This window comes from Nerophis lumbriciformis, linkage group LG14, assembly GCF_033978685.3.
Source record: "Nerophis lumbriciformis linkage group LG14, RoL_Nlum_v2.1, whole genome shotgun sequence".
Classification (NCBI taxonomy): domain Eukaryota; kingdom Metazoa; phylum Chordata; class Actinopteri; order Syngnathiformes; family Syngnathidae; genus Nerophis; species Nerophis lumbriciformis.
The window spans coordinates 44263607-44287826 of NC_084561.2; the positions used below are offsets into that span (position 1 = coordinate 44263607).

The 24220-nt window shown below is 38.5% G+C and overlaps 1 protein-coding gene across 4 annotated transcripts in view; it reads right to left on the reverse strand.

Moving 5' to 3' along the window:
- Positions 1–24220, reverse strand: part of atp13a3 (ATPase 13A3) — a 105994-nt gene that overhangs the window by 35886 nt on the left and 45888 nt on the right. For all 4 annotated transcript variants that reach the window (XM_061975479.2, XM_061975480.2, XM_061975478.2 and 1 more), the window contains 10 exons: positions 21500–21570; positions 21346–21429; positions 15851–15920; positions 15631–15765; positions 12718–12790; positions 5294–5425; positions 5041–5223; positions 4806–4963; positions 1975–2163; positions 1845–1906 (listed from right to left, as the gene is read on the reverse strand). In XM_061975479.2, coding sequence (XP_061831463.1) covers positions 1845–1906; positions 1975–2163; positions 4806–4963; positions 5041–5223; positions 5294–5425; positions 12718–12790; positions 15631–15765; positions 15851–15920; positions 21346–21429; positions 21500–21570 — 1157 coding nt within the window. The remainder of the gene's footprint in view (positions 1–1844; positions 1907–1974; positions 2164–4805; positions 4964–5040; positions 5224–5293; positions 5426–12717; positions 12791–15630; positions 15766–15850; positions 15921–21345; positions 21430–21499; positions 21571–24220) is intronic.

The following is a 24220-nucleotide window of genomic DNA, read 5'->3' on the forward strand; positions in this document are numbered from 1 at the left end:
TAAAGGCTTAGTTGGCCACATGCGTGGAGAGCACCATTTAGCTCTTTATTTCCAAAATTGTGTACACTACTGAATTGGGGTCTTATGGGCACTTATGTGGACACTTATACTTCCATCTGGTGGTGTCAGAAGAGTATAACATACAATGGAATTTGGGGGGAAAAAAGTGTAAAAATAACAATTAGCATGTCACTAAACATGAAGTACACGTTTCTTACTTATGGACTACCGTATTTTTCGGAGTATAAGTCGCACCGGCCGAAAATGCATAATAAAGAAGGAAAAAAAACATATACTGTATTTTTCTGAGTATAAGTCACACCGGAGTATAAGTCGCACATGCCGAAAATGCATAATAAAGAAGGAAAAAAAAATATATAAGTCGCATTTTTTGGGGAAATGTATTTGATAAAAGCCAACACCAAGAATAGACATTTGAAAGGCAATTTAAAATTAAAGCTGCAAGCAGCGATGGACGGGACCGACTTTGACGGCACATACAATCCAAACCGGAGCAGTAATTAAAACTCTTTGGTCAACTTTTAATCAGAAGGGTTCAATCTCTCTCCTGTGTTAGTTTGAAGCCAACACAACAAACGCGCTCAGAGGAGAGAATGTTTGAAAAGAGGTGACCGGTTTTTACAATACTTTTGTTTTGAAAGGGGAATTGCAAACTTCCTGTTGATTTTTGCTGGGGGTTGTCAATATATGAAATGTAGGTCTAAGTGAGACCTACATAGAGATTTGTGTTTCATGTCTCTAAGACATTCCTACTGGAAGTTACAGGCAGTTTTGTCTGAGTTTTCTTCCTAGGAGCAGTTGTGTCTGTGTTTTCTTCCTAGGGGGCGCTAGAGCGCAATTTTGAGTTTTGGGTTTGGTTTTTTTTATAAGATCGCAATTTCTGCCAGTCCTGATGTGTGTGTCCAGTTTGGTGAGTTTTGACGCATGTTAAGGGGGTCAAATTACAGCTCAAAGAGGCAAAAGTGACTGTTTTTACTAACTTTTTGTTTTGAAGGGGGAATTGCCAACTTTCTGTTGATTTTTGCTGAAGGATGTTAATGTATGAAATCTAGGTATAAAGCAGACCTACATAGAGGTTTTTATTTCATGTCTCTACGACATTCCTACCGGAAGTTACAAGCCGTTTTGTCTGTGTTTTTTCCTAGGGAGCGCTAGAGCGCAATTTTGAGTTTTGGCGTTTGGTTTTTTGATTAGATGGCAGTTTTCGCCAGTCTTGATGTGTGTGTCAAATATGGTGAGTTTTGAAGCATGTTAAGGGGGTCAAATTACAGCTCAAAGAGGCGGCGGAATAATAATAATAGAACCTTACAAATACAATAGGGTCCTCTGTCCCAAAGGGACATTGCGGTCCCTAATAAAGAATAGTGAACAACAGGCTGAATAAGTGTACGTTATATGAGGCATAAATAACCAACTGGTATGTTAACGTAACATATTATGGTAAGAGTCATTCAAATAACTATAACATATAGAACATGCTATACGTTTACCAAACAATCTGTCACTCCTAATCGCTAAATACCATGAAATCTTATACGTCTAGTCTCTTACGTGAATGAGATAAATTATATTATTTGATATTTTACGCTAATGTCACACATAAGTCGCTCCTGAGTATAAGTCGCACCCCCGGCCAAACTATGAAAAAAACTGCGACTTATAGTCGGAAAAATACGGTAAGTACATCATATCAAAAGATGATTCTTAGTTTTTATTGAAATTAGGGTCCAATAAGCCCAAATAGCAAAGAGAAATAAAAAAAACATGTAAACAAACAGCTTGGCCCTTAAAAGGTTAGTGTAGAAGGGGCCTAAAACTCTTACCCGCCATTCTCAACTCTCTGGACTCCCCACAGGTCTAAACCATCTTCTGTCAGAGTTCCAGTCTGGAACACGGAATGATCTCATTAGCATCCCTATTAATCCACATCTCCAACATACACTTGGTACTCACCTTGTCAAAGCACACCAGATTGATCTGCCCACAAATATTGATCCTTTGCGGGCTGATGCAAAAAATTCCAATTCGTTTGAGACGTCGTTGGGCATAGACAATGCCAGCTGTCATGGCGGCTGGCAGCGCCGGTGGAACGGTGATGGTGATGATGTCCAGGGACTCGATGATGATGGTCTTGGCTGGCACCTGGAAACCACAAGGGATGAAAGCTTCATTCCCACCTTGAATGTAAATAAGACTTTGCAGATATTCAAGTTGAGGTGTCAAATAATGACTGGATGAAGCAGTGGGCTCAACTCATCTTTTACTCCTGTTCTCACTACAGTTCCAAGACGTGCCTGAGACTCAGACTCGCGTCACACAAACACACCTGTCAATCTCCAAGAAATGCTTTTTTTTCGGTAAATATACCCTTGCATTTCTACCTAAAGCCAATTTCTGTATTAGTAGTTTTAGTGCCTACAGTTCATCTTATTTCTAAACATTGACTTGTCTGACTTTAGTTCTAGGATGTGTGGTGGGCCAATAAAAACACTCATCTTTGTCCTGTGTGAACACTGGGGGGAATGTTATCTAACATTTATTGCAAACTGGAGGACAATCACAAATTGGAAAAATAAAAGTGGAGAAAGAAATGTGTGCAAAGGTCTAAATGAGTTGAATCTAGTCTTAGACTCAGATTGGTCGAATCTTGTCATAAAACTTACATTGGCGATCGGTCGGCTATTGTCTTCGACTCAGATCGGTTAAATCTAGCAGTAGACTCAGATTGGTCAGATCTAGTCTTAAACGCAGATTAGTCAGATCTAGTCTTAAACGCAGATTGGTCAGATCGAGTCTTAGACTCAGATTGGTCAGATCTAGATTGGTCAGATCTACCGTAGTTTTAGCCTCAGATAGGTCGAATATAGTCTTAAAATCAGATTGGTCGAATCCAGTCTTAGCCTCAGATTGGTTGAATCTAGTCTTAGCCTCAGATTGGTTGAATCTAGTTTTAGCCTCAAATTGGTCGAATCTAGTCTTAAACTCAGATCGGTCGGCTATCGTCTTAAGACTCAGATCGTTTAAATCTAGCAGTGGACTCCGATTGGTCGGATCTAGACTTGGACTCCCATTGGTCGGATCTAGTTTTGGACTCCCATTGGTCGGATCTAGTCTTGGACTCCCATTGGTCGGATCTAGTCTTGGACTCCCATTGGTCGGATCTAGTCTTGGACTCCCATTGGTCGGATCTAGTCTTGGACTCCCATTGGTCGGATCTAGACTTGGACTCCCATTGGTCGGATCTAGACTTGGACTCCCATTGGTCGGATCTAGACTTGGACTCCCATTGATCGGATCTAGTCTTGGACTTCCATTGGTCGGATCTAGTCTTGGACCGCAATTGGTCGGATCTAGTCTTGGACTCCGATTGGTCGGATCTAGTCTTGGACTCCGATTGGTCGGATCTAGTCCTGGGCTCAGATTGTCCCTGAAGAAATGCTATTCTTTTGGTAAATATACCCTTGTATTTCTACCTAAAGCCAACGTTTGTGTTAGTAATTTATAGTGCCTACAGTTCAGCTTATTTCTAAACATTTACTTTTTGTCTGACTATTTCTAGGATGTGTGGTGGGCCAACGAAAGTGGAGGAGGAGATGTGTGCAAAGGTGTGACTGAGTCGTATAGACAGAAGAAATAAAGTTTCACAAATACAACCAATCAGTCTCTGTGAGTTATAAATAAATAAATAAATAAATGGGTTGTACTTGTATAGCGCTTTTCTACCTTCAAGGTACTCAAAGCGCTTTGACACTACTTCCACATTCACCCATTCACACACACATTCACACACTGATGGAGGGAGCTGCCATGCAAGGCGCTAACCAGCACCCATCAGGAGCAAGGGTGAAGTGTCTTGCTCGGGACACAACGGACATGACGAGGTTGGTACTAGGTGGGGATTGAACCAGGGACCCTCGGGTCGCGCACGTCCACTCTTCCACTGCGCCACACCAAGACTAGATCCGACCAATGGGAGTCCAAGACTAGATCCGACCAATGGGAGTCCAAGACTAGATCCGACCAATGGGAGTCCAAGACTAGAACTGACAAAACTAGATCCGACCAATGGGTGTCCAAGACTAGATCCGACCAATGGGAGTCCAAGACTAGATCCGACCAATGGGAGTCCAAGACTAGATCCGACCAATGGGAGTCCAAGACTAGATCCGACCAATGGGAGTACAAGACTAGATGCAACCAATGGGAGTCCAAGACTAGATCCGACCAATCGGAGTCCACTGCTAGATTTAAACGATCTGAGTCTTAAGACGACAGCCGACCGATCTGAGTTTAAGACTAGATTCAACCAATCTGAGGCTAAAACGAGATTCAACCAATCTGATTTTAAGACTAGATTTGACCAATTTGAGGCTAAGACTAGATCTGACCAATCTGACTCTAAGACTAGATCTGACCAATCTGAGTCTAAGACTAGATCTGACCAATCTGAGTCTTAAGACTAGATCTGACCAATCTGAGTCTACTGCTAGATTTAACCGATCTGAGTCGAAGACGATAGCCGACCGATCTCCAATCTCTTTTCTTTGACTAGATTCGACCAATCTGAGTCTAAGACTAGATTCGACTCATTTAGACCTTTGCACAAATTTCCTTCTCCACTTTCATTTTTCCAATTTGTGATTGTCCTCCAGTTTGCAATAAATGTTAGATAACATTCCCCCCAGTGTTCACACAGGACAAAGATGAGTGTTTTTATTGGCCCACCACACATCCTAGAACTAAAGTCCATCCATCCATCGCATGTACTTCTTCACAAACATTACCTTGTTCATGACGCTGAGGACGATGGAGTAGACAAAGCCAATGCCTGCCACACCCACCAAACACAGGAGGAAAAGGTAGGCATCGCGGTACAGCTTGAAGTCGGTGGGTTTGGGGTAAAGGATGGAGCGTACCAACTGGCCTTTGGCCGTGCTGAAGCCTTGGTGAGATAAGAGGTGGACAACGTTTCACCCGACAGTGTATGTCGACCTCTGACCTCCAACACACAATGCCTACCTGTGCGGACCACCACGGCTTTGACCAGCTCGCCGGTGTAGAAACGTGTCTGGATGACGTTGGTGCCACAGAAAAGGGTGTGTCTCTTATGCTCCTCTGTGCTGTAGGCGCTCTCAGCCTCATCTCCACTCTCGCCTGGCGACTGGTTTGGAAGGTTGGTCTTGGTCACAGGAACACTTTCCCCTGAGGGAAGGTAAACTTTTGCAGCACTGACTCTCTTCCATGGCTTCCAGCAGCAAGGCAGCGGTCTCACCTGTGAGCATGCTTTCATTGACGATGCAGGTGCCGCTGACCAGCACGGCATCGCATGGCATGATGGTCCCGTTGCTGGGGATCACCATCACGTCCCCGGGCACCAGGTCGCTCGACAACACTTCTACAATTTCTGACAAACGGGAACAGAGCAAAAGTCAGGAATCCAAAGATCATTCTCAAACATGTGTACTTCAAAGATTGACATATTTGTTAGGATGTCATGCAGACATTTTTGAATTCAGGAGTTCAATTCAAACAAATGCACCAATTTAAAAGGGAACATTATCAGCAGACCTATGTAAGCATCAATATACAGGTAAAAGCCAGTAAATTAGAATATTTTGAAAAACTTGATTTATTTCAGTAATTGCATTCAAAAGGTGTAACTTGTACATTATATTTATTCATTGCACACAGACTGATGCATTCAAATGTTTATTTCATTTAATTTTGATGATTTGAAGTGGCAACAAATGAAAATCCAAAATTCCGTGTGTCACAAAATTAGAATATTACTTAAGGCTAATACAAAAAAGGGATTTTTAGAAATGTTGGCCAACTGAAAAGTATGAAAATGAAAAATATGAGCATGTACAATACTCAATACTTGGTTGGAGCTCCTTTTGCCTCAATTAATGCGTTAATGCGGCGTGGCATGGAGTCGATGAGTTTCTGGCACTGCTCAGGTGTTATGAGAGCCCAGGTTGCTCTGATAGTGGCCTTCAACTCTTCTGCGTTTTTGGGTCTGGCATTCTGCATCTTCCTTTTCACAATACCCCACAGATTTTCTATGGGGCTAAGGTCAGGGGAGTTGGCGGGCCAATTTAGAACAGAAATACCATGGTCCGTAAACCAGGCACGGGTAGATTTTGCGCTGTGTGCAGGCGCCAAGTCCTGTTGGAACTTGAAATCTCCATCTCCATAGAGCAGGTCAGCAGCTGGAAGCATGAAGTGCTCTAAAACTTGCTGGTAGACGGCTGCGTTGACCCTGGATCTCAGGAAACAGAGTGGACCGACACCAGCAGATGACATGGCACCCCAAACCATCACCCAACCATGCAAATTTTGCATTTCCTTTGGAAATCGAGGTCCCAGAGTCTGGAGGAAGACAGGAGAGGCACAGGATCCACGTTGCCTGAAGTCTAGTGTAAAGTTTCCACCATCAGTGATGGTTTGGGGTGCCATGTCATCTGCTGGTGTCGGTCCACTCTGTTTCCTGAGATCCAGGGTCAACGCAGCCGTCTACCAGCAAGTTTTAGAGCACTTCATGCTTCCTGCTGCTGACCTGCTCTATGGAGATGGAGATTTCAAGTTCCAACAGGACTTGGCGCCTGCACACAGCGCAAAATCTACCCGTGCCTGGTTTACGGACCATGGTATTTCTGTTCTAAATTGGCCCGCCAACTCCCCTGACCTTAGCCCCATAGAAAATCTGTGGGGTATTGTGAAAAGGAAGATGCAGAATGCCAGACCCAAAAACGCAGAAGAGTTGAAGGCCACTATCAGAGCAACCTGGGCTCTCATAACACCTGAGCAGTGCCAGAAACTCATCGACTCCATGCCACGCCGCATTAACGCAGTAATTGAGGCAAAAGGAGCTCCAACCAAGTATTGAGTATTGTACATGCTCATATTTTTCATTTTCATACTTTTCAGTTGGCCAACATTTCTAAAAATCCCTTTTTTGTATTAGCCTTAAGTAATATTCTAATTTTGTGACACACGGAATTTTGGATTTTCATTTGTTGCCACTTCAAATCATCAAAATTAAATGAAATAAACATTTGAATGCATCAGTCTGTGTGCAATGAATAAATATAATGTACAAGTTACACCTTTTGAATGCAATTACTGAAATAAATCAAGTTTTTCAAAATATTCTAATTTACTGGCTTTTACCTGTATACCTTGATGTTGCAGAAAAAAGACCTTATAATTTTTTTAACCGATTTCCGAACTCTAAATGGGTGAATTTTGGCGAATTAAACGCCTTTCTAATATTCGCTCTCGGAGCGATGACGTCACAACGTGGCGTCATATCGGGAAGCAATCCGCCATTTTCTCAAACACCGAGTCAAATCAGCTCTGTTATTTTCCGTTTTTTCGACTGTTTTCCGTACCTTGGAGACATCATGCCTCGTCGGTGTGTTGTCGGAGGGTGTAACAACACGAACAGGGACCGATTCAAGTTGCACCAGTGGCCCAAAGATGCGAAAGTGGCAAGAAATTGGACGTTTGTTCCGCACACTTTACCGACGAAAGCTATGCTACGACAGAGATGGCAAGAATGTGTGGATATCCTGCGACACTCAAAGCAGATGCATTTCCAACGATAAAGTCAAAGAAATCTGCCGCCAGACCCCCATTGAATCTGCCGGAGTGTGTGAGCAATTCAGGGACAAAGGACCTCGGTAGCACGGCAAGCGATGGCGGCAGTTTGTTCCCGCAGACGAGCGAGCTAAACCCCCTATCGACCCTAGCTTCCCTGGCCTGCTGACATCAACTCCAAAACTGGACAGATCAGCTTTCAGGAAAAGAGAGCGGATGAGGGTATGTCTACAGAATATATTAATTGATGAAAATTGGGCTGTCTGCATTCTCAAAGTGCATGTTGTTGCCAAATGTATTTCATATGCTGTAAACCTAGTTCATAGTTGTTAGTTTCCTTTAATGCCAAACAAACACATACCAATCGTTGGTTAGAAGGCGATCGCCGATTTCGTCCTCGCTTTCTCCCGTGTCGCTGGCTGTCGTGTCGTTTTCGTCGGTTTCACTTGCATACGGTTCAAACCGATATGGCTCAATAGCTTCAGTTTCTTCTTCGATTTGGTTTTCGCTACCTGCCTCCACACTACAACCATCCGTTTCAATACATTCGTAATTTGTTGAATCGCTTAAGCCGCTGAAATCCGAGTCTGAATCCGAGCTAATGTCGCTATAGCTTGCTGTTCTATGCGCCATGTTTGTGTTGGCTTCACTATGTGACGTCACAGGAAAATGGACGGGTGTATATAACGATGGTTAAAATCAGGCACTTTGAAGTTTTTTTTAGGGATATTGCGTGATGGGTAAAATTTTGAAAAAAACTTCGAAAAATATAAGAAGCCACTGGGAACTGATTTTTAATGGTTTTAACAATTCTGAAATTGTGATAATGTTCCCCTTTAAGACTCGCTGACTACAGTTCACATTATTGAACATTTCACTATTGTGTGACTTCCTGAATCATTTCTTTTTACGAGCTGCAAGCTAAAATTATAGGCAAAGTCATTAAGAAATTAGGAAATACTTTATGAAATATTTTACTGTGTGTAGTGAATGTAAAGAATATAATAGTGTCACTTTTTGAATGGAACTACTGAAATAACAAGACTTTTATAATAGGTTGTCATTTATTGAGATACACATGGACATAAACACTTAGTGTAGAGTATCTCATGCTAATAAGAAGGGGTGTAACCATGCACTCATGTCACCACACCACACACCATACTGGCGCCACATTTTACGCAGGGTGGTAGAGTAGGAACATTGCCAAGTTGCCCTGACTGAAGTAACATTATTTTAAGGAGGGTGGTAGAGTAGGAACATTGGCAAGTTGCCCTGACTGAAGTAGGGATGTCCCGATCCAGGTTTTTGCACTTCCGATCCGATACCAATATTGTTTTTGCATTTCCGATCCGATACCGATACTGACCGATACTGGCCTAGCCGAGCATGTATTAAAGTTTAAAGTTATTTAGCCTACTTAGTTGTCAGAATCATGTTGAAAAGGGTTTTAGTACTCTTGATAACAACTAGCCAGCTGAATTAGGGGAGTTTGAATAATACACAATGGTTGGTAACAAGAAACTGACCTGTTTATTCAAGGATAAACACAAAATAGACAAAATTATACATGACAAACAGAAATGGCATCATTGAACTAGGGCTGGGCGATATGGCCTTTTTTTAATATTGCGATATTTTAAGGCCATGTCACGATACACGATATATATCTCGATATTTTGCCTTAGCCTTGAATGAACACTTGCTGCATATAATCACAGCAGTATGATGATTCTATGTGTTTTGATTGATTGATTGAGACTTTTATTAGTAGGTTGCACAGTGAAGTACATATTCCGTACAATTGACCACTAAATGGTAACACCCCAATAAGTTTTTCAACTTGTTTAAGTCGGGGTCCACTTAAATTGATTCATGATACAGATATATACTATCAGATATATACTATCATCATAATACAGTCATCACACAAGATAATCACATTGAATTATTTACATTATTTATAATCCAGGGTGTGGAGGGGGGCGCCTGGTGTAAGTGTCAAAAAGACAGCCAAAAGAGTTTGATATGAGAATAAATCTAAAGATAAAATATAGGGTAGAAATGCACCCATTTGCAGGAAATGTAGTCTTGATTTTCAAAATGTTCTTTCAAGGCTTGCATGTCTACATTAAAACATTCTTCTTCATACTGCATTAATATATGCTACTTTTAAACTTTCATGCAGAGAAGGAAATCACAACAAAAAAAAAATCACTAATTTTTTCATACGGTGTTGATGTGGAAATTTTTGCCTCGGCATTTTGATGGTGTGGGCGTGTGGCACCGAATGGAGATAAGCGTCTCGACAGACGTCACAATATTTGAACAATGATGACGAAAACTGTTTTCACTGTCGCGTCCGTGTGTCGAAAATTTTTATGGGCTTATTTTTTTATTTGATTTTGTGCGTGGCATAGATTTGCTATGCGCAGAGGACGCTTAAACAGTGCGCAATTGCACAGGCGAGCACCTTAGAGGGAGCGTTGCTCGCACGGTTGCGCTAGCATCACAGCTAACGTTAGCCATGCTGCTACCTCTCTGCTCGGGGAGGACTTATACGTATGTGACGTGTGTAAGAAGGTGCACTTGCTGTCTGTGAGAGGGAGACACTGGAAAGAGTGAGAAGAGCCTGTCGTGTAATGCCAGCAGCTAAAAGCAACTCCGTGAGAATCCACAGACCTGTGGCTGTGTTGAAGGTGTGCTGGAAAATGCGGAACGGAAATTACGGAGCAGCAGAAAAGTGGAATGTATTATTTAAATCGGTGCGTTGGAAAACACGGACCGGAGTTTTCTTTAAAACTGGATTTGGATCGGCATTTTCCCATGCCTTGCCGATACGCAATTTTTGGCAAATACCGGCAGCCGATCCGATCCAAATATCGGATCGGGACATCCCTAGACTGAAGTAACATTATTTTAAGGAGGGTGGTAGAGTAGGTACACTGCCAAGTTAACCTGACTGAAGCAACAATATTTTAAGGAAGGTGGTAGAGTAGGGACACTGCCAAGTTGCCCTGACTGAAGTAACAATATTCTAAAGGAGGGTGGTAGAGTAGGGACACTGCCAAGTTAACCTGACTGAAGTAACAGTATTCTAAGGAGGGTGGTAGAGTAGGGACACTACCAAGGGGTCTATGCTTTGAAGAATACAACAGTATTCTATTGATATGATTGGAAGAGGAAACGTGTGTGTGTTTGTTAGTCCACATTCAAGTCTTTTATCAGGTTGCATGTATGACCTTTTCTACAAACAAATAAAACGTCAAAAGACATAATGAGTGTAAAACAGTAAATATAATTGCATACCTGCCAACTTTTGAAATCAGAAAAACCTAGTAGCCAGGGTCCAAGGGCCACAGGCCCCGGTAGGTCCAGGACAAAGTCCTGGTGGAGGGTTCAGGGCTTCGCCCCCCGACGCAAAATGATTATTAGCATTCCGACAGGTTAAAATGTTGCTAAAACCATCACTTTTCTATCAGTCACAGTGACTTTTCAAAACAAAAATATTACAGCAAAAATCATATGGGTTGATTGACATGTTTATTCTGTAAGCTAACTTCAATAGTTTGAAATTATTTTGACAGTTAATGCCAGTTATCCTGTCAACCTTTCACAAGACTTCAATTTGTTAATTGAAAGTATAAACAGTACAAACACTTTTTACAGTAAACAAATGGTAAAAGAGTACTAAACAATTCCATAAAAAAAAAAATTGGTGTCATTATTAACTTTCTGTCCAAGCTTGTATAATCTACTGCCTTGTTCAATTGTAAAAAATATTCTGTGCCTAAAATTCACATTTCTATCACAATTATCATACTGTAAACATGGTAAGCTAATTTCATTAAAATGAATAGTCCTGTCAATAGCATGGAATTACAATTCAAATGTAGTTTTTTTGTAAGCCTTTCAAAAGAATTCAAAATATGAAAAATTAATGAAAATTAATTTAAGCCATCAGACACTTGAAAAGTGGCACATCACATCTCTAAAGTAATCATTTTAACTTTTCAACAGAAATAGCACTGCAAAAATATTAAGGACATACTTCTGTATTTTGGTAGTTATGCTGTCAACATTTAACAAGATTTCTTCAACTTGGACTTGAAAGCATAAATAGTATAAACACTTTTAACAGTATGTCGTGCTGTGAAATACAGCCGACAGGATTGCGCACCAAACACGAAGCAAGGCCAATTAAAGCGCATGCATGGTGCAGGAGAACAAAGGACTTCTTTCATTTAAGGTTTGTGATAAACCATCAAACTCATTCGTTAAAAGGACTCTATAGTAATATAAAGCGAATTTTTCTGGACATTATCATGCAAGAAAAGTTTATTTTTGGGACCGCGATCACCGCGTAATGATTTTTAAAGGTTGCATTACAAACATTTAACTGTCCCATGTGATCAGCCAGTGCGATTGGAAATCCATGCTCAATTATTGCCTCCGTAAATAAAACTTCGGCATTTATCACATCCAAAGAATCTGTTTGGGCGACGAAAAACGTTGAAAGTTTTCCACTTGTATCGCTAGCAACGGCATTAGACTTGTGTTTTTTTGTCCCAACGTGGTCTTTTACATCGCTAATTCCTCCGTGTCCGATCGAAAAATCTTGTCTGCACAAGGTGCAATTCGCGTAGTTTTCACCCTTTTTTTTTTTTTTATTAATGAAAAACCGTATTTTTTATCACTGCAACCGTAACCCGGAATAGGTTGATGAAAACCGTACGAATTACGGGAAAACCGGAGTAGTTGGCAGGTATGTAATTGTCAAATGTATAAATGTGATATTTCAAGTGTGTGCTGCTGGAGAAACAAAGCCAACCCTAACTCAAATCAAAGCACGTGGTGGTGCTTTTAATCCCTCTCTCAAGGTCAGACTCCTGACTATCAAAATAAAATGATCAAAGACAAATATGCTCTGACTATTATAATAATCAAAGAAGGATATGCTTCAGACTATCAAAATAATCTCAAACAGATATGCTTTGAAAATGATGGGATCAAACGTGTGACTGCAACATTGTGTCTGGTCAGGTGTGATGTGGTGACATTCTACTACCAAGTGAGAAGGAGGAGAAGACAAACCGTTGTTGGCTCGGCATACAGACACACGTACAGTACTGTGAGCTGCCACCATATCATGAAGCATGACATATTGCTGGAAGATGCAGAGAGGAAGTTATTCACAGGACATATATTTTTACACATCCAACCAATCCAGTGAGGGTGAAAGTATGACAACTTAAAATTGTGTTAAGTGACGATGCAAACATTTCTAACAACTATTTGGCCAATATGCAGAGGGCCAGCAGGGGGCCACAAATGCTGAATAAAACAATCACCCTTTATGATGGTTGGAACATATTTAGCTAAGTCCAGTGAAAATACTATTGTAACGACATCAAAACATCATCCATGTTCCTGTAGTTGTAATGTGTCTTTGATATTCTTGCAGACACAGTTGAATATTGTGCAAGATGTTGATTATGATGTAGATTCATTGAATATTCTGTTAAATATGTTGTAGATTAATTTATTATTGTGTTAAATATGTTGTAGATTATTGAATATTATGCAAGGTGTTGATTATGTTGTAGATGAATTGAATATTGTGTGAAATATGATGTAGATGAATTGAATATTGTGTGAAATATGTTGTAGATTAATTGAATATTATGTTAAATATGATGTAGATAATTGAATATTATGCAATGTGTTGTATATGAATTGAATATTGTGTTAAATATGTTGTAGATGAATTGAATATTGTGTTAAATATGTTGTAGATGAATTGAATATTGTGTTAAACATGTTGTAGATGAATTGAATATTGTGTTAAATATGTTGTAGATGAATTGAATATTGTGTTAAATATGTAGATGAATTGAATATTGTGTTAAATATGTCGTAGATGAACTGAATATAATGTTGAATATGATGTAGATAATTGAATATTATGCAATGTGTTATATATGAATTGAATATTGTGTGAAATATGTTGTAGACTAATTTAATTTTGTGTGAAATATGTTGTAGATGAATTGAATATTGTTAAATATGTTGTAGATTAATTGAATATTGTGTAAAATAAGATGTAGATGATTTGAATATTGTGTGAAATATGATGTAGATGAATTGAATATTGTGTTAAACATGTTGTAGATGAATTGAATTATGCTAAATATGTTGTAGGTTAATTGAATATTGTGTTGAATATGTTGTAGGTTAATTGAATAGTGTTGAATATGTTGTAGATGAATTGAATATTGTGTGAAATATGTTGTAGATTAATTGAATATTGTGTGAAATATGTTGTAGATTAATTGAATATTGTGTTGAATATGACTTAGATGAATTTAATATTGTGTTGAAATATGTTGTAGATGAACTGAATATTGTGCTGAATATGTTGAATATTGTGTTAAACATGTTGTAGATGAACTGAATATTGTGTGAAATATGTTGTAGATGAATTGAATATTGTGTGAAATATGTTGTAGATGAATTGAATATTGTGTGAAATATGTTGTAGATGAATTGAATATTGTGTTAAACAAGTTGTAGATGAATTTAATATTGTGTGAAATATGTTGTAGATTAATTTAATTTTGTGTGAAATATGTTGTAGATGAATTGAATATTGTGTAAAATAAGATGTAGATGATTTGAATATTGTGTGAAATATGATGTAGATGAATTGAATATTGTGTTGAATATGATGTAGATGAATTGAATATTGTGTTAAACATGTTGTAGATTAATTGAATTGTGTTAAATATGTTGTAGATTAATTGAATATTGTGGTAAACATGTTGTAGATTAATTGAATATTGTGTTAAATATGTCGTAGATGAATTGAATATTGTGTTAAATATGTTGTAGATTAATTGAATATTGTGTTAAACATGTTGTAGATTAATTGAATATTGTGTGAAATATGATGTAGATGAATTGAATATTGTGGTAAACATGTTGTAGATGAATTGAAAATTGTGGTAAACATGTTTTAGATTAATTGAATATTGTGGTAAACATGTTGTAGATTAATTGAATATTGTGTTGAATATGATGTGGATGAATTGAATATTGTGTTAATATGTTGTAGATGAAGTTAAAGTTAAAGTACCAATGATTGTCACACACACTAGGTGTGGCATTATTCTCACCCTTGATCACCCCCTGGGAGGTGAGGGGAGCAGCAGCGGTGGCTGCGCCCGGGAATCATTTTTGGTGATTTAACCCCCAATTCCAACCCTTGATGCTGAGTGCCAAGCAGGGAGGTGAATTGAATATTGTGTTAAATATGATGTAGATAAAATGAATATTGTGTTGAATATGTTGTAGATTAATTGAATATTGTGTTGAATAAGTTGTAGATTAGTTGAATATTGTGTTAAATATGTTGTAGATGAATTGACTATTGTGTGAAATAGGGATGTAGATGAATTGAATATTGTGTTGAATATGATTTAGATGGATTGAATATTGTGTTGAAAATGTTGTAGATGAATTGAATATTGTGTTGAAAATGTTGTAGATGAATTGAATATTGTGTTGAATATGTTGTAGATGACTTGAATATTGTGTAAAATATGTTGTAGATTAATTGAATATTGTGTTGAATATGTTGTAGATGAATTGAATATTGTGTTAAATATGTCGTAGATGAATTGAATATTGTGTTGAATATGTTGTAGATGAATTGAATATTGTGTTGAATATGTTGTAGATAAATTGAATATTGTGTTGAATATGTTGTAGATGAATTGAATATTGTGTTGAATATGTTGTAGATGAATTGAATATTGTGTTGAATATGATGTAGATGAATTGAATATTGTGTTGAATATGATGTAGATGAATTGAATATTGTGTTGAATATGTTGTAGATGAATTGAATATTATGTTGAATATGTTGTAGATGAATTGAATATTATGTTGAATATGTTGTAGATGAATTGAATATTGTGTTGAATATGTTGTAGATGTAGTGTTGACCTTTTTGATGGCGTAGAGAGAGGTAGCTATGGAGAGAAGTGACATGATAACAATGGCCACAGCATAGTAGTAATATTCATCGGCGCTCCACAAGATCACACTGAAGAGCTGGAAGATGTAGAAAGGGTTGAGGACCTGCAGGACGACAAACAGGAAGACATGACACTTCTAATAATGTGTAAATATACTGAACAGAGTTTCAAGTCGTGAAGGGGCCCACCTCTTTGATAAGCAGCTTGAAAACAGAAGGCACTTTCACTTCAATCTCATTCACTCCAAAGAAGAGTTTCCTAAAAAGATGGAAGAAAAACATTCCTGTAAGTCAAATCTTTCACTTTATGCCACAGGACCAGAGTGACCACATTCAAACTTCATCCTTTTCAACACAACTATGACACAATGTCATCCATTGAACACAACTTGAAATATGTGCTCCTTTTCAACACAACTATGACACAATGTCATTCATTGAACACAACTTGAAATATGTGCTTTGGATGGTGCTCATGCTGTATGTACATGAAACACTGCAATGATGGAGTGGCTTCACATGCAGCATTAAAACATCTTCACATGCAGCATTAAAACATCTTCACATGCAGCATTAAAACATCTTCACATGCAGCATTAAAACATCTTCACATGCAGCATTAAAACATCTTCACATGCAGCATTAAAACATCTTCACATGCAGCATTAAAACATCTTCACATGCAGCATTAAAACATCTTCACATGCAACATTAAAACATCTTCACATGCAGCATTAAAACATCTTCACATGCAGCATTAAAACATCTTCACATGCAGCATTAAAACATCTTCACATGCAGCATTAAAACATCTTCACATGCAGCATTAAAACATCTTCACATGCAGCATTAAAACATCTTCACATGCAGCATTAAAACATCTTCACATGCAGCATTAAAACATCTTCACATGCAGCATTAAAACATCTTCACATGCAGCATTAAAACATCTTCACATGCAGCATTAAAACATCTTCACATGCAGCATTAAAACATCTTCACATGCAGCATTAAAACATCTTCACATGCAGCATTAAAACATCTTCACATGCAGCATTAAAACATCTTCACATGCAACATTAAAACATCTTCACATGCAGCATTAAAACATCTTCACATGCAGCATTAAAACATCTTCACATGCAGCATTAAAACATCTTCACATGCAGCATTAAAACATCTTCACATGCAGCATTAAAACATCTTCACATGCAGCATTAAAACATCTTCACATGCAGCATTAAAACATCTTCACATGCAGCATTAAAACATCTTGGAGTATTTCCAATGTGTGGCTTCACATCTCTTAGTGGATCAGAGGAGGATGTTCTTACAATGATCATCTTGGACTCTTTTCTCATGTGACTGTTGGCCTAGAGGGCGCTAACTCTGTGTGTTACACTATACTGTGTGTGTGTTACACTATACTGTGTGTGTGTTACACTATACTGTGTGTGTTACACTATACTGTGTATGTTACACTATACTGTGTGTGTTACACTATACTGTGTGTGTGTTACACTATACTGTGTATGTTACACTATACTGTGTGTGTTACACTATACTGTGTGTCTTACACTATACTGTGTATGTTACACTATACTTTGTGTGTGTTACACTATACTGTGTGTCTTACACTATACTTTGTGTGTGTTACACTATACTGTGTGTCTTACACTATACTGTGTGTGTTACACTATACTGTGTGTGTTACACTATGCTGTGTGTCTTACACTATACTGTGTGTGTTACACTATGCTGTGTGTCTTACACTATACTGTGTGTGTTACACTATACTGTGTGTGTTACACTATACTGTGTGTGTTACACTATACTGTGTGTGTTACACTATACTGTGTGTGTTACACTATACTGTGTGTGTTACACTATACTGTGTGTGTGTTACACTATACTGTGTGTGTTACACTATACTGTGTGTGTTACACTATACTGTGTGTGTTACACTATACTGTGTGTGTTACACTATACTGTGTGTGTTACACTATACTGTGTGTGTTACACTATACTGTGTGTGTTACACTATACTGTGTGTCTTACACTATACTGTGTGTGTTACACTATACTGTGTGTGTTACACTATACTGTGTGTGTTACACTATACTGTGTGTGTTACACTATACTGTGTGTGTTACACTATACTGTGTGTGCTACACTATACTGTGTGTTACACTATACTGTGTGTCTTACACTATACTGTGTGTGTTACACTACACTGTGTGTTACACTATACTGTGTGTTACACTATACTGTGTATGTTACACTATACTGTGTGTACTACACTATACTGTGTATGTTACACTATACTGTGTGTGTTACACTATACTGTGTGTGTTACACTATACTGTGTGTGTTACACTATACTGTGTATGTTACACTATACTGTGTGTCTTACACTATACAGTGTGTGTTACACTATACAGTGTGTGTTACACTATACAGTGTGTGTTACACTATACTGTGTGTTACACTATACTGTGTGTTACACTATACTGTGTGTTACACTATACTGTGTGTGTTACACTATACAGTGTGTGTTACACTATACTGTGTGTGTTACACTATACTGTGTTTGTTACACTATACTCTGTGTGTTACACTATACTCTGTGTGTTACACTATACTCTGTGTGTGTTACACTGTACTGTGTGTGTTACACTATACTGTGTGTGTTACACTATACTGTGTGTGTTACACTATACATTGTGTGTTACACTATACTTTGTGTGTTACACTATACTGTGTGTGTTACACTATGCTGTGTGTGTTACACTATGCTGTGTGTGTTACACTATACTGTGTGTGTTACACTATACTTTGTGTTACACTATACTGTGTGTGTTACACTATACTTTGTGTGTGTTACACTATACTTTGTGTGTACCGTATTTTCCGCACTATAAGGCGCACCTAAAAACCACAAATGTTCTCAAAAGCTGACAGTGCGCCTTATAACCCGGTGCGCTTTATTACGATTAATTTTCATAAAGTTTCGATCTCGCAACTTCGGTAAACAGCCGCCATCTTTTTTCCCGGTAGAACAGGAAGCGCTTCTTCTTCTACGCAAGCAACCGCCAAGGAAAGCACCCGCCCCCATAGAACAGGAAGCGCTTCTTCTTCTACCCGCCCCCGGAAGAAGAAGAAAAAACGCGCGGATATCACCGTACGTTTCATTTCCTGTTTACATCTGTAAAGACCACAAAATGGCTCCTACTAAGCGAAAAGGATCCGGTTCATAAAAAGACGCAATCTCTCCATCCGCACACGGATTACTACCGTATTTCACAGCAACTGATATTCCTGTGAACCGCACTGTGGAACGGGAGCACGTACGGTGAATATTCGCACCACAGGGAATGAGAAGTCATCCTTCACTGTGGTTCTAGCTTGCCATGCTAACTTCCACCCATGGTGATATTCAAAAGGAAGACCTTGCCAAAAGAGACCTTTCCAGCCGGCGTCATCATAAAAGCTAACTCGAAGGGATGGATGGATGAAGAAAAGATGAGCGAGTGGTTAAGGGAAGTTTACGCGAAGAGGCCGGGTGGCTTTTTTCACACAGCTCCGAAGGCGAACACACCTTCACTAAGACGGGCAGACAGCGCCGGACGACATACGCCAACATTTGCCAGTGGATCGTAAATGCCTGGGCAGATATTTCGGTCACAACTGTGGTCCGAGCTTTCCGGAAGGCAGGATTCACAGAACAACAGCGACACTGACTCCCGATGACTTCGACGAGACGGAACCGGCCATTTTGGATACCACGCTTGCGCAACTTTTCAATTCGGACACCGAAGACGAAGAATTCGAAAGATTTACGAATGAAGAATAACTTCAGAAGGTGAGCGCTATGTTTATTTTGTGTGTTGTGACATTAACGTTCGAGCAACATTATGTTACTATTGCTCTACACCATTTTGAATTTTACTATGTTTGTGATTGCACATTTGCGTACATTTTGGGACAGAGTTGTTAGAACGCTGGTTTTCAATATATTATTAAAGTTTGACTGAACTATCTGACTGTTTTTTTGACATTCACTTTAGCGCAGCGTTTTTTTGACATTCACTTTAGCGCAGCGTAGGCGCGGCTTATAGTCCGGGGCGGCTTATTGGTGGACAAAATTATGAAATATGTAATTCATAGAAGGTGCGGCTAATAATCCGGTGCGCCTTATAGTGCGGAAAATACGGTACTACACTATACTTTGTGTTACACTATACTTTGTGTGTACTACAATATACTGTGTGTGTACTACATTATACTGTGTGTGTGTGTGTTACAATATACTGTGTGTGTTACACTATACTGTGTGTGTTACACTATACTGTGTGTGTTACACTACACTTTGTGTTACACTACACTTTGTGTGTTACACTACACTTTGTGTGCTACACTATACAGTGTGTGTTACACTATATTTTGTGTTGTACTATACTTTGTGTTACAGTACACTGTGTGTGTTACACTATACTGTGTGTGTTACACTATACTGTGTGTGTTACACTATACTGTGCGTTACACTATACTGTGCGTTACACTATACTGTGTGTGTTACAGTATACTGTGTGTGTTACACTATACTGTGCGTGTTACACTATACTGTGTGTGTTACACTATACTCTGTGTGTTACACTATACTCTGTGTGTTACACTATACTCTGTGTGTTACAGTATACTGTGCGTGTTACAGTATACTGTGCGTGTTACACTATACTGTGCGTGTTACACTATACTTTGTGTTACACTATACTTTGTGTTACACTATACTGTGTGTGTTACACTATACTGTGTACGTTACACTATACTGTGTGTGTTACACTATACTTTGTATGTTACACTATACTTTGTGTGTTACACTACACTTTGTGTGTACTACAATATACTGTGTGTGTACTACACTATACAGTGTGTGTGTGTTACACTATACTGTGGGTGTTACACTATACTTTGTGTGCTACACTATACTGTGTGTGCTACACTATACTGTGTGTGCTACACTATACTGTGTGTGTTACACTATACTTTGTGTTACACTATACTGTGTGTGTTACACTATACTTTGTGTGTTACAGTATAGGATGTCCTACAGCACATGACGACAACACACATGCACTAACTTTTGTGTGTTACAGTACACTTTGTGTTACAGTATACTTTGTGTGTTACACTATACTTTGTGTGTTACAGTATATGATGTCCTACAGCACATGACGACAACACACATGCACTAACTTGTGTGTTACAGTATATGATGTACTACAGCACATGACGACAACACACATGCACTAACTTGTGTGTTACAGTACTTTGTGTTACAGTATACTCTGTGTTTTACAGTATACTTTGTGTGTTACAGTATATGAGGTTGTCTTACAGCACATGACGACAACACACATGCACCAACTTTGTATGTTACAGTACACATTGAACCTAGGCTGTGCTCTGAGTAGACAGTGATAGATGTGTAATATGACAACTATGTGTCTACAAACCATTTTGCCATTGATCATTAATGAAACACTAAACATTTACTAATTAAAACTGAAGAAGATAAACATATTCACTCATGTTTCTTCGCCAAGAGAGTGTTTATTGTGTGTCTACTTTATTCTAGAAATAAAACTGGGTTCAAAGTGTGAAATGATGACATGGTTACTCACCTGTACTCCTGCTGGTTCCTGGTGAGACCCCTGCTGTGCTCCGAGTGGAGCGCAGCACAGCTCACATTGAGATCCTCCAGACCTCTGTCAGACAAAGTCCTTGTTGGCGTTGCACCAGCAGCACAACAACTGTTCTACTACTTGATGTACTCACGTTAAGTCTTCAAAGTTCTGCACTCGCTCGTTCCAATAGTACTTTGTGCTGTGGAGCGTGAAGTAACGGATCTGAAAGACACACACCAGGGAGGCGGTATTGGGAACAGTTTTTTAACCAGATGAGGCAATTCCTGAAAGAATTGCGTGTGAATTCTCCAATGCTGAAGTTGAACTGAAATACAGACAGAATGTAGTATGAATGTAAGAATAGTTTGACTGTTGGAATGGTTTGAATGTGGAAGAGTTTGAATTTCCAGGAAAAATGGTTTTGGTTTGGAACTTGGGAAAGTGTTAGTTGGATGAGTGGAATATGTTGATGTTGGAATGGTTTCAATAGGTTGAAAAATGTGGGATTTGTGCAACTTGGAAAAACGTCCCATTCACTTCAATGGGAACTTCCTGGAAATTTGGGAATTTTGGAAAAAAGTGGGATGTTAGCGGAATTTTTTGACAGTGGAACGGTTGAAAAATGTGAAAGGAGTCATTGCACAAAAAAGGTTGGAATCAAGGTTAGAAAAAAACAGGAATCCTGGAAATTTTTTGAACGGGGAAAAATGGTTGTTTGAATTTCCAGGATGAGTTTAATGTGTTGAGGTGTAAATGGTTGGAATCGGTTAAAAAATGTGGGAATTGTGGAAGTTTGGAAAATGGATAATTCAATTTGAATGGGGAAAATGTCCCTAAAAACTGGGAATTCTAGGAAATCCGGGAATTTTTTTATAGAATTGTTGAAAGGGAGCACATAATTCCTGAACGAGTGGAATATGTTGAAGGTGAAATGGTTTGAATCGGTTAAAAAATGTAGAAATGGTGGAAGGTTGAAAAATGGATAATTAATTTTGAATGGGGAAAATGTCACTAAAAACTGGGAATTCTAGGAAATCCGGGAATTTTTTTTTTTTTTATAATTGTTGAAAGGGAGCACATAATTCCTGAACGAGTGGAATATGTTGAAGGTGAAATGGTTTGAATCGGTTGAAAAATGTAGAAATGGTGGAAGTTTGAAAAATGGATAATTCAATTTGAATGGGAAAAATGTCCCGGAAAACCTGGAATTCTGGGAAATTTGGGAATTTTTGGAATTTGTCAAGGGAAAGCCAGCGATTCCCGAATAGGCTGAACAGTTTCAAGTTGGAATGGTTTGAATCAGGTGAAAAACGTGGAAGGTAGAGCGCGCCAAAATCTGGGGAATAATAATAATAAATGGTTTGAATCGGTTAAAAAATGTGGGAATTGTGGAAGTTTGGAAAATGAATAATTCATTTTGAATGGGGAAAATGTCCCTAAAAACTGGGAATTCTAGGAAATCCGGGAATTATTATTTTTTTATAATTGTTGAAAGGGAGCACATAATTCCTGAATGAGTGGAATATGTTGAAGGTGAAATGGTTTGAATCAGTTGAAAAATTTAGAAATGGTGGAAGTTTGAAAAATGGATAATTAATTTTGAAGGGGGAAAATGTCCCTAAAATCTGGGAATTCTCGGAAATCCGGGAATTTTTTTTTTTTTATAATTGTTGAAAGGGAGCACATAATTCCTGAATGAGTGGAATATGTTGAAGGTGAAATGGTTTGAATCGGTTGAAAAATGTAAAAATGGTGGAAGTTTGAAAAATGGATAATTAATTTTGAAGGGGGAAAATGTCCCTAAAAACTGGGAATTCTCGGAAATCCGGGAATTTTTTATTTTTTTATAATTGTTGAAAGGGAGCACATAATTCCTGAACGAGTGGAATATGTTGAAGGTGAAATGGTTTGAATCGGTTGAAAAATGTAGAAATGGTGGAAGTTTGAAAAATGGATAATTCAATTTGAATGGGAAAAATGTCCCGGAAAACCTGGAATTCTGGGAATTTTTGGAATTCGTCAAGGGAAAGCCAGCGATTCCCGAATAGGCTGAACAGTTTCAAGTTGGAATGGTTTGAATCAGGTAAAAAACGTGGAAGGTAGAGCGCGCCAAAATCTGGGGAATAATAATAATAAATGGTTTGAATCGGTTAAAAAATGTGGGAATTGTGGAAGTTTGGAAAATGAATAATTCATTTTGAATGGGGAAAATGTCCCTAAAAACTGGGAATTCTAGGAAATCCGGGAATTTTTTTATAGAATTGTTGAAAGGGAGCACATAATTCCTGAACGAGTGGAATATGTTGAAGGTGAAATGGTTTGAATCGGTTGAAAAATGTAGAAATGGTGGAAGTTTGAAAAATGGATAATCCAATTTGAATGGGAAAAATGTCCCGGAAAACCTGGAATTCTGGGATATTTGGGAATTTTTGGAATTTGTCAAGGGAAAGCCCGCGATTCCCGAATAGGCTGAACAGTTTCAAGTTGGAATGGTTTGAATCAGGTGAAAAACGTGGAAGGGAGAGCGCGCCAAAATCTGGGGAATAATAATAATAAATGGTTTGAATCGGTTAAAAAATGTGGGAATTGTGGAAGTTTGGAAAATGAATAATTCATTTTGAATGGGGAAAATGTCCCTAAAAACTGGGAATTCTAGGAAATCCGGGAATTTTTTTTTATAATTGTTGAAAGGGAGCACATAATTCCTGAATGAGTGGAATATGTTGAAGGTGAAATGGTTTGAATCAGTTGAAAAATGTAGAAATGGTGGAAGTTTGAAAAATGGATAATTAATTTTGAAGGGGGAAAATGTCCCTAAAAACTGGGAATTCTAGGAAATCCGGGAATTTTTTTTATAGAATTGTTGAAAGGG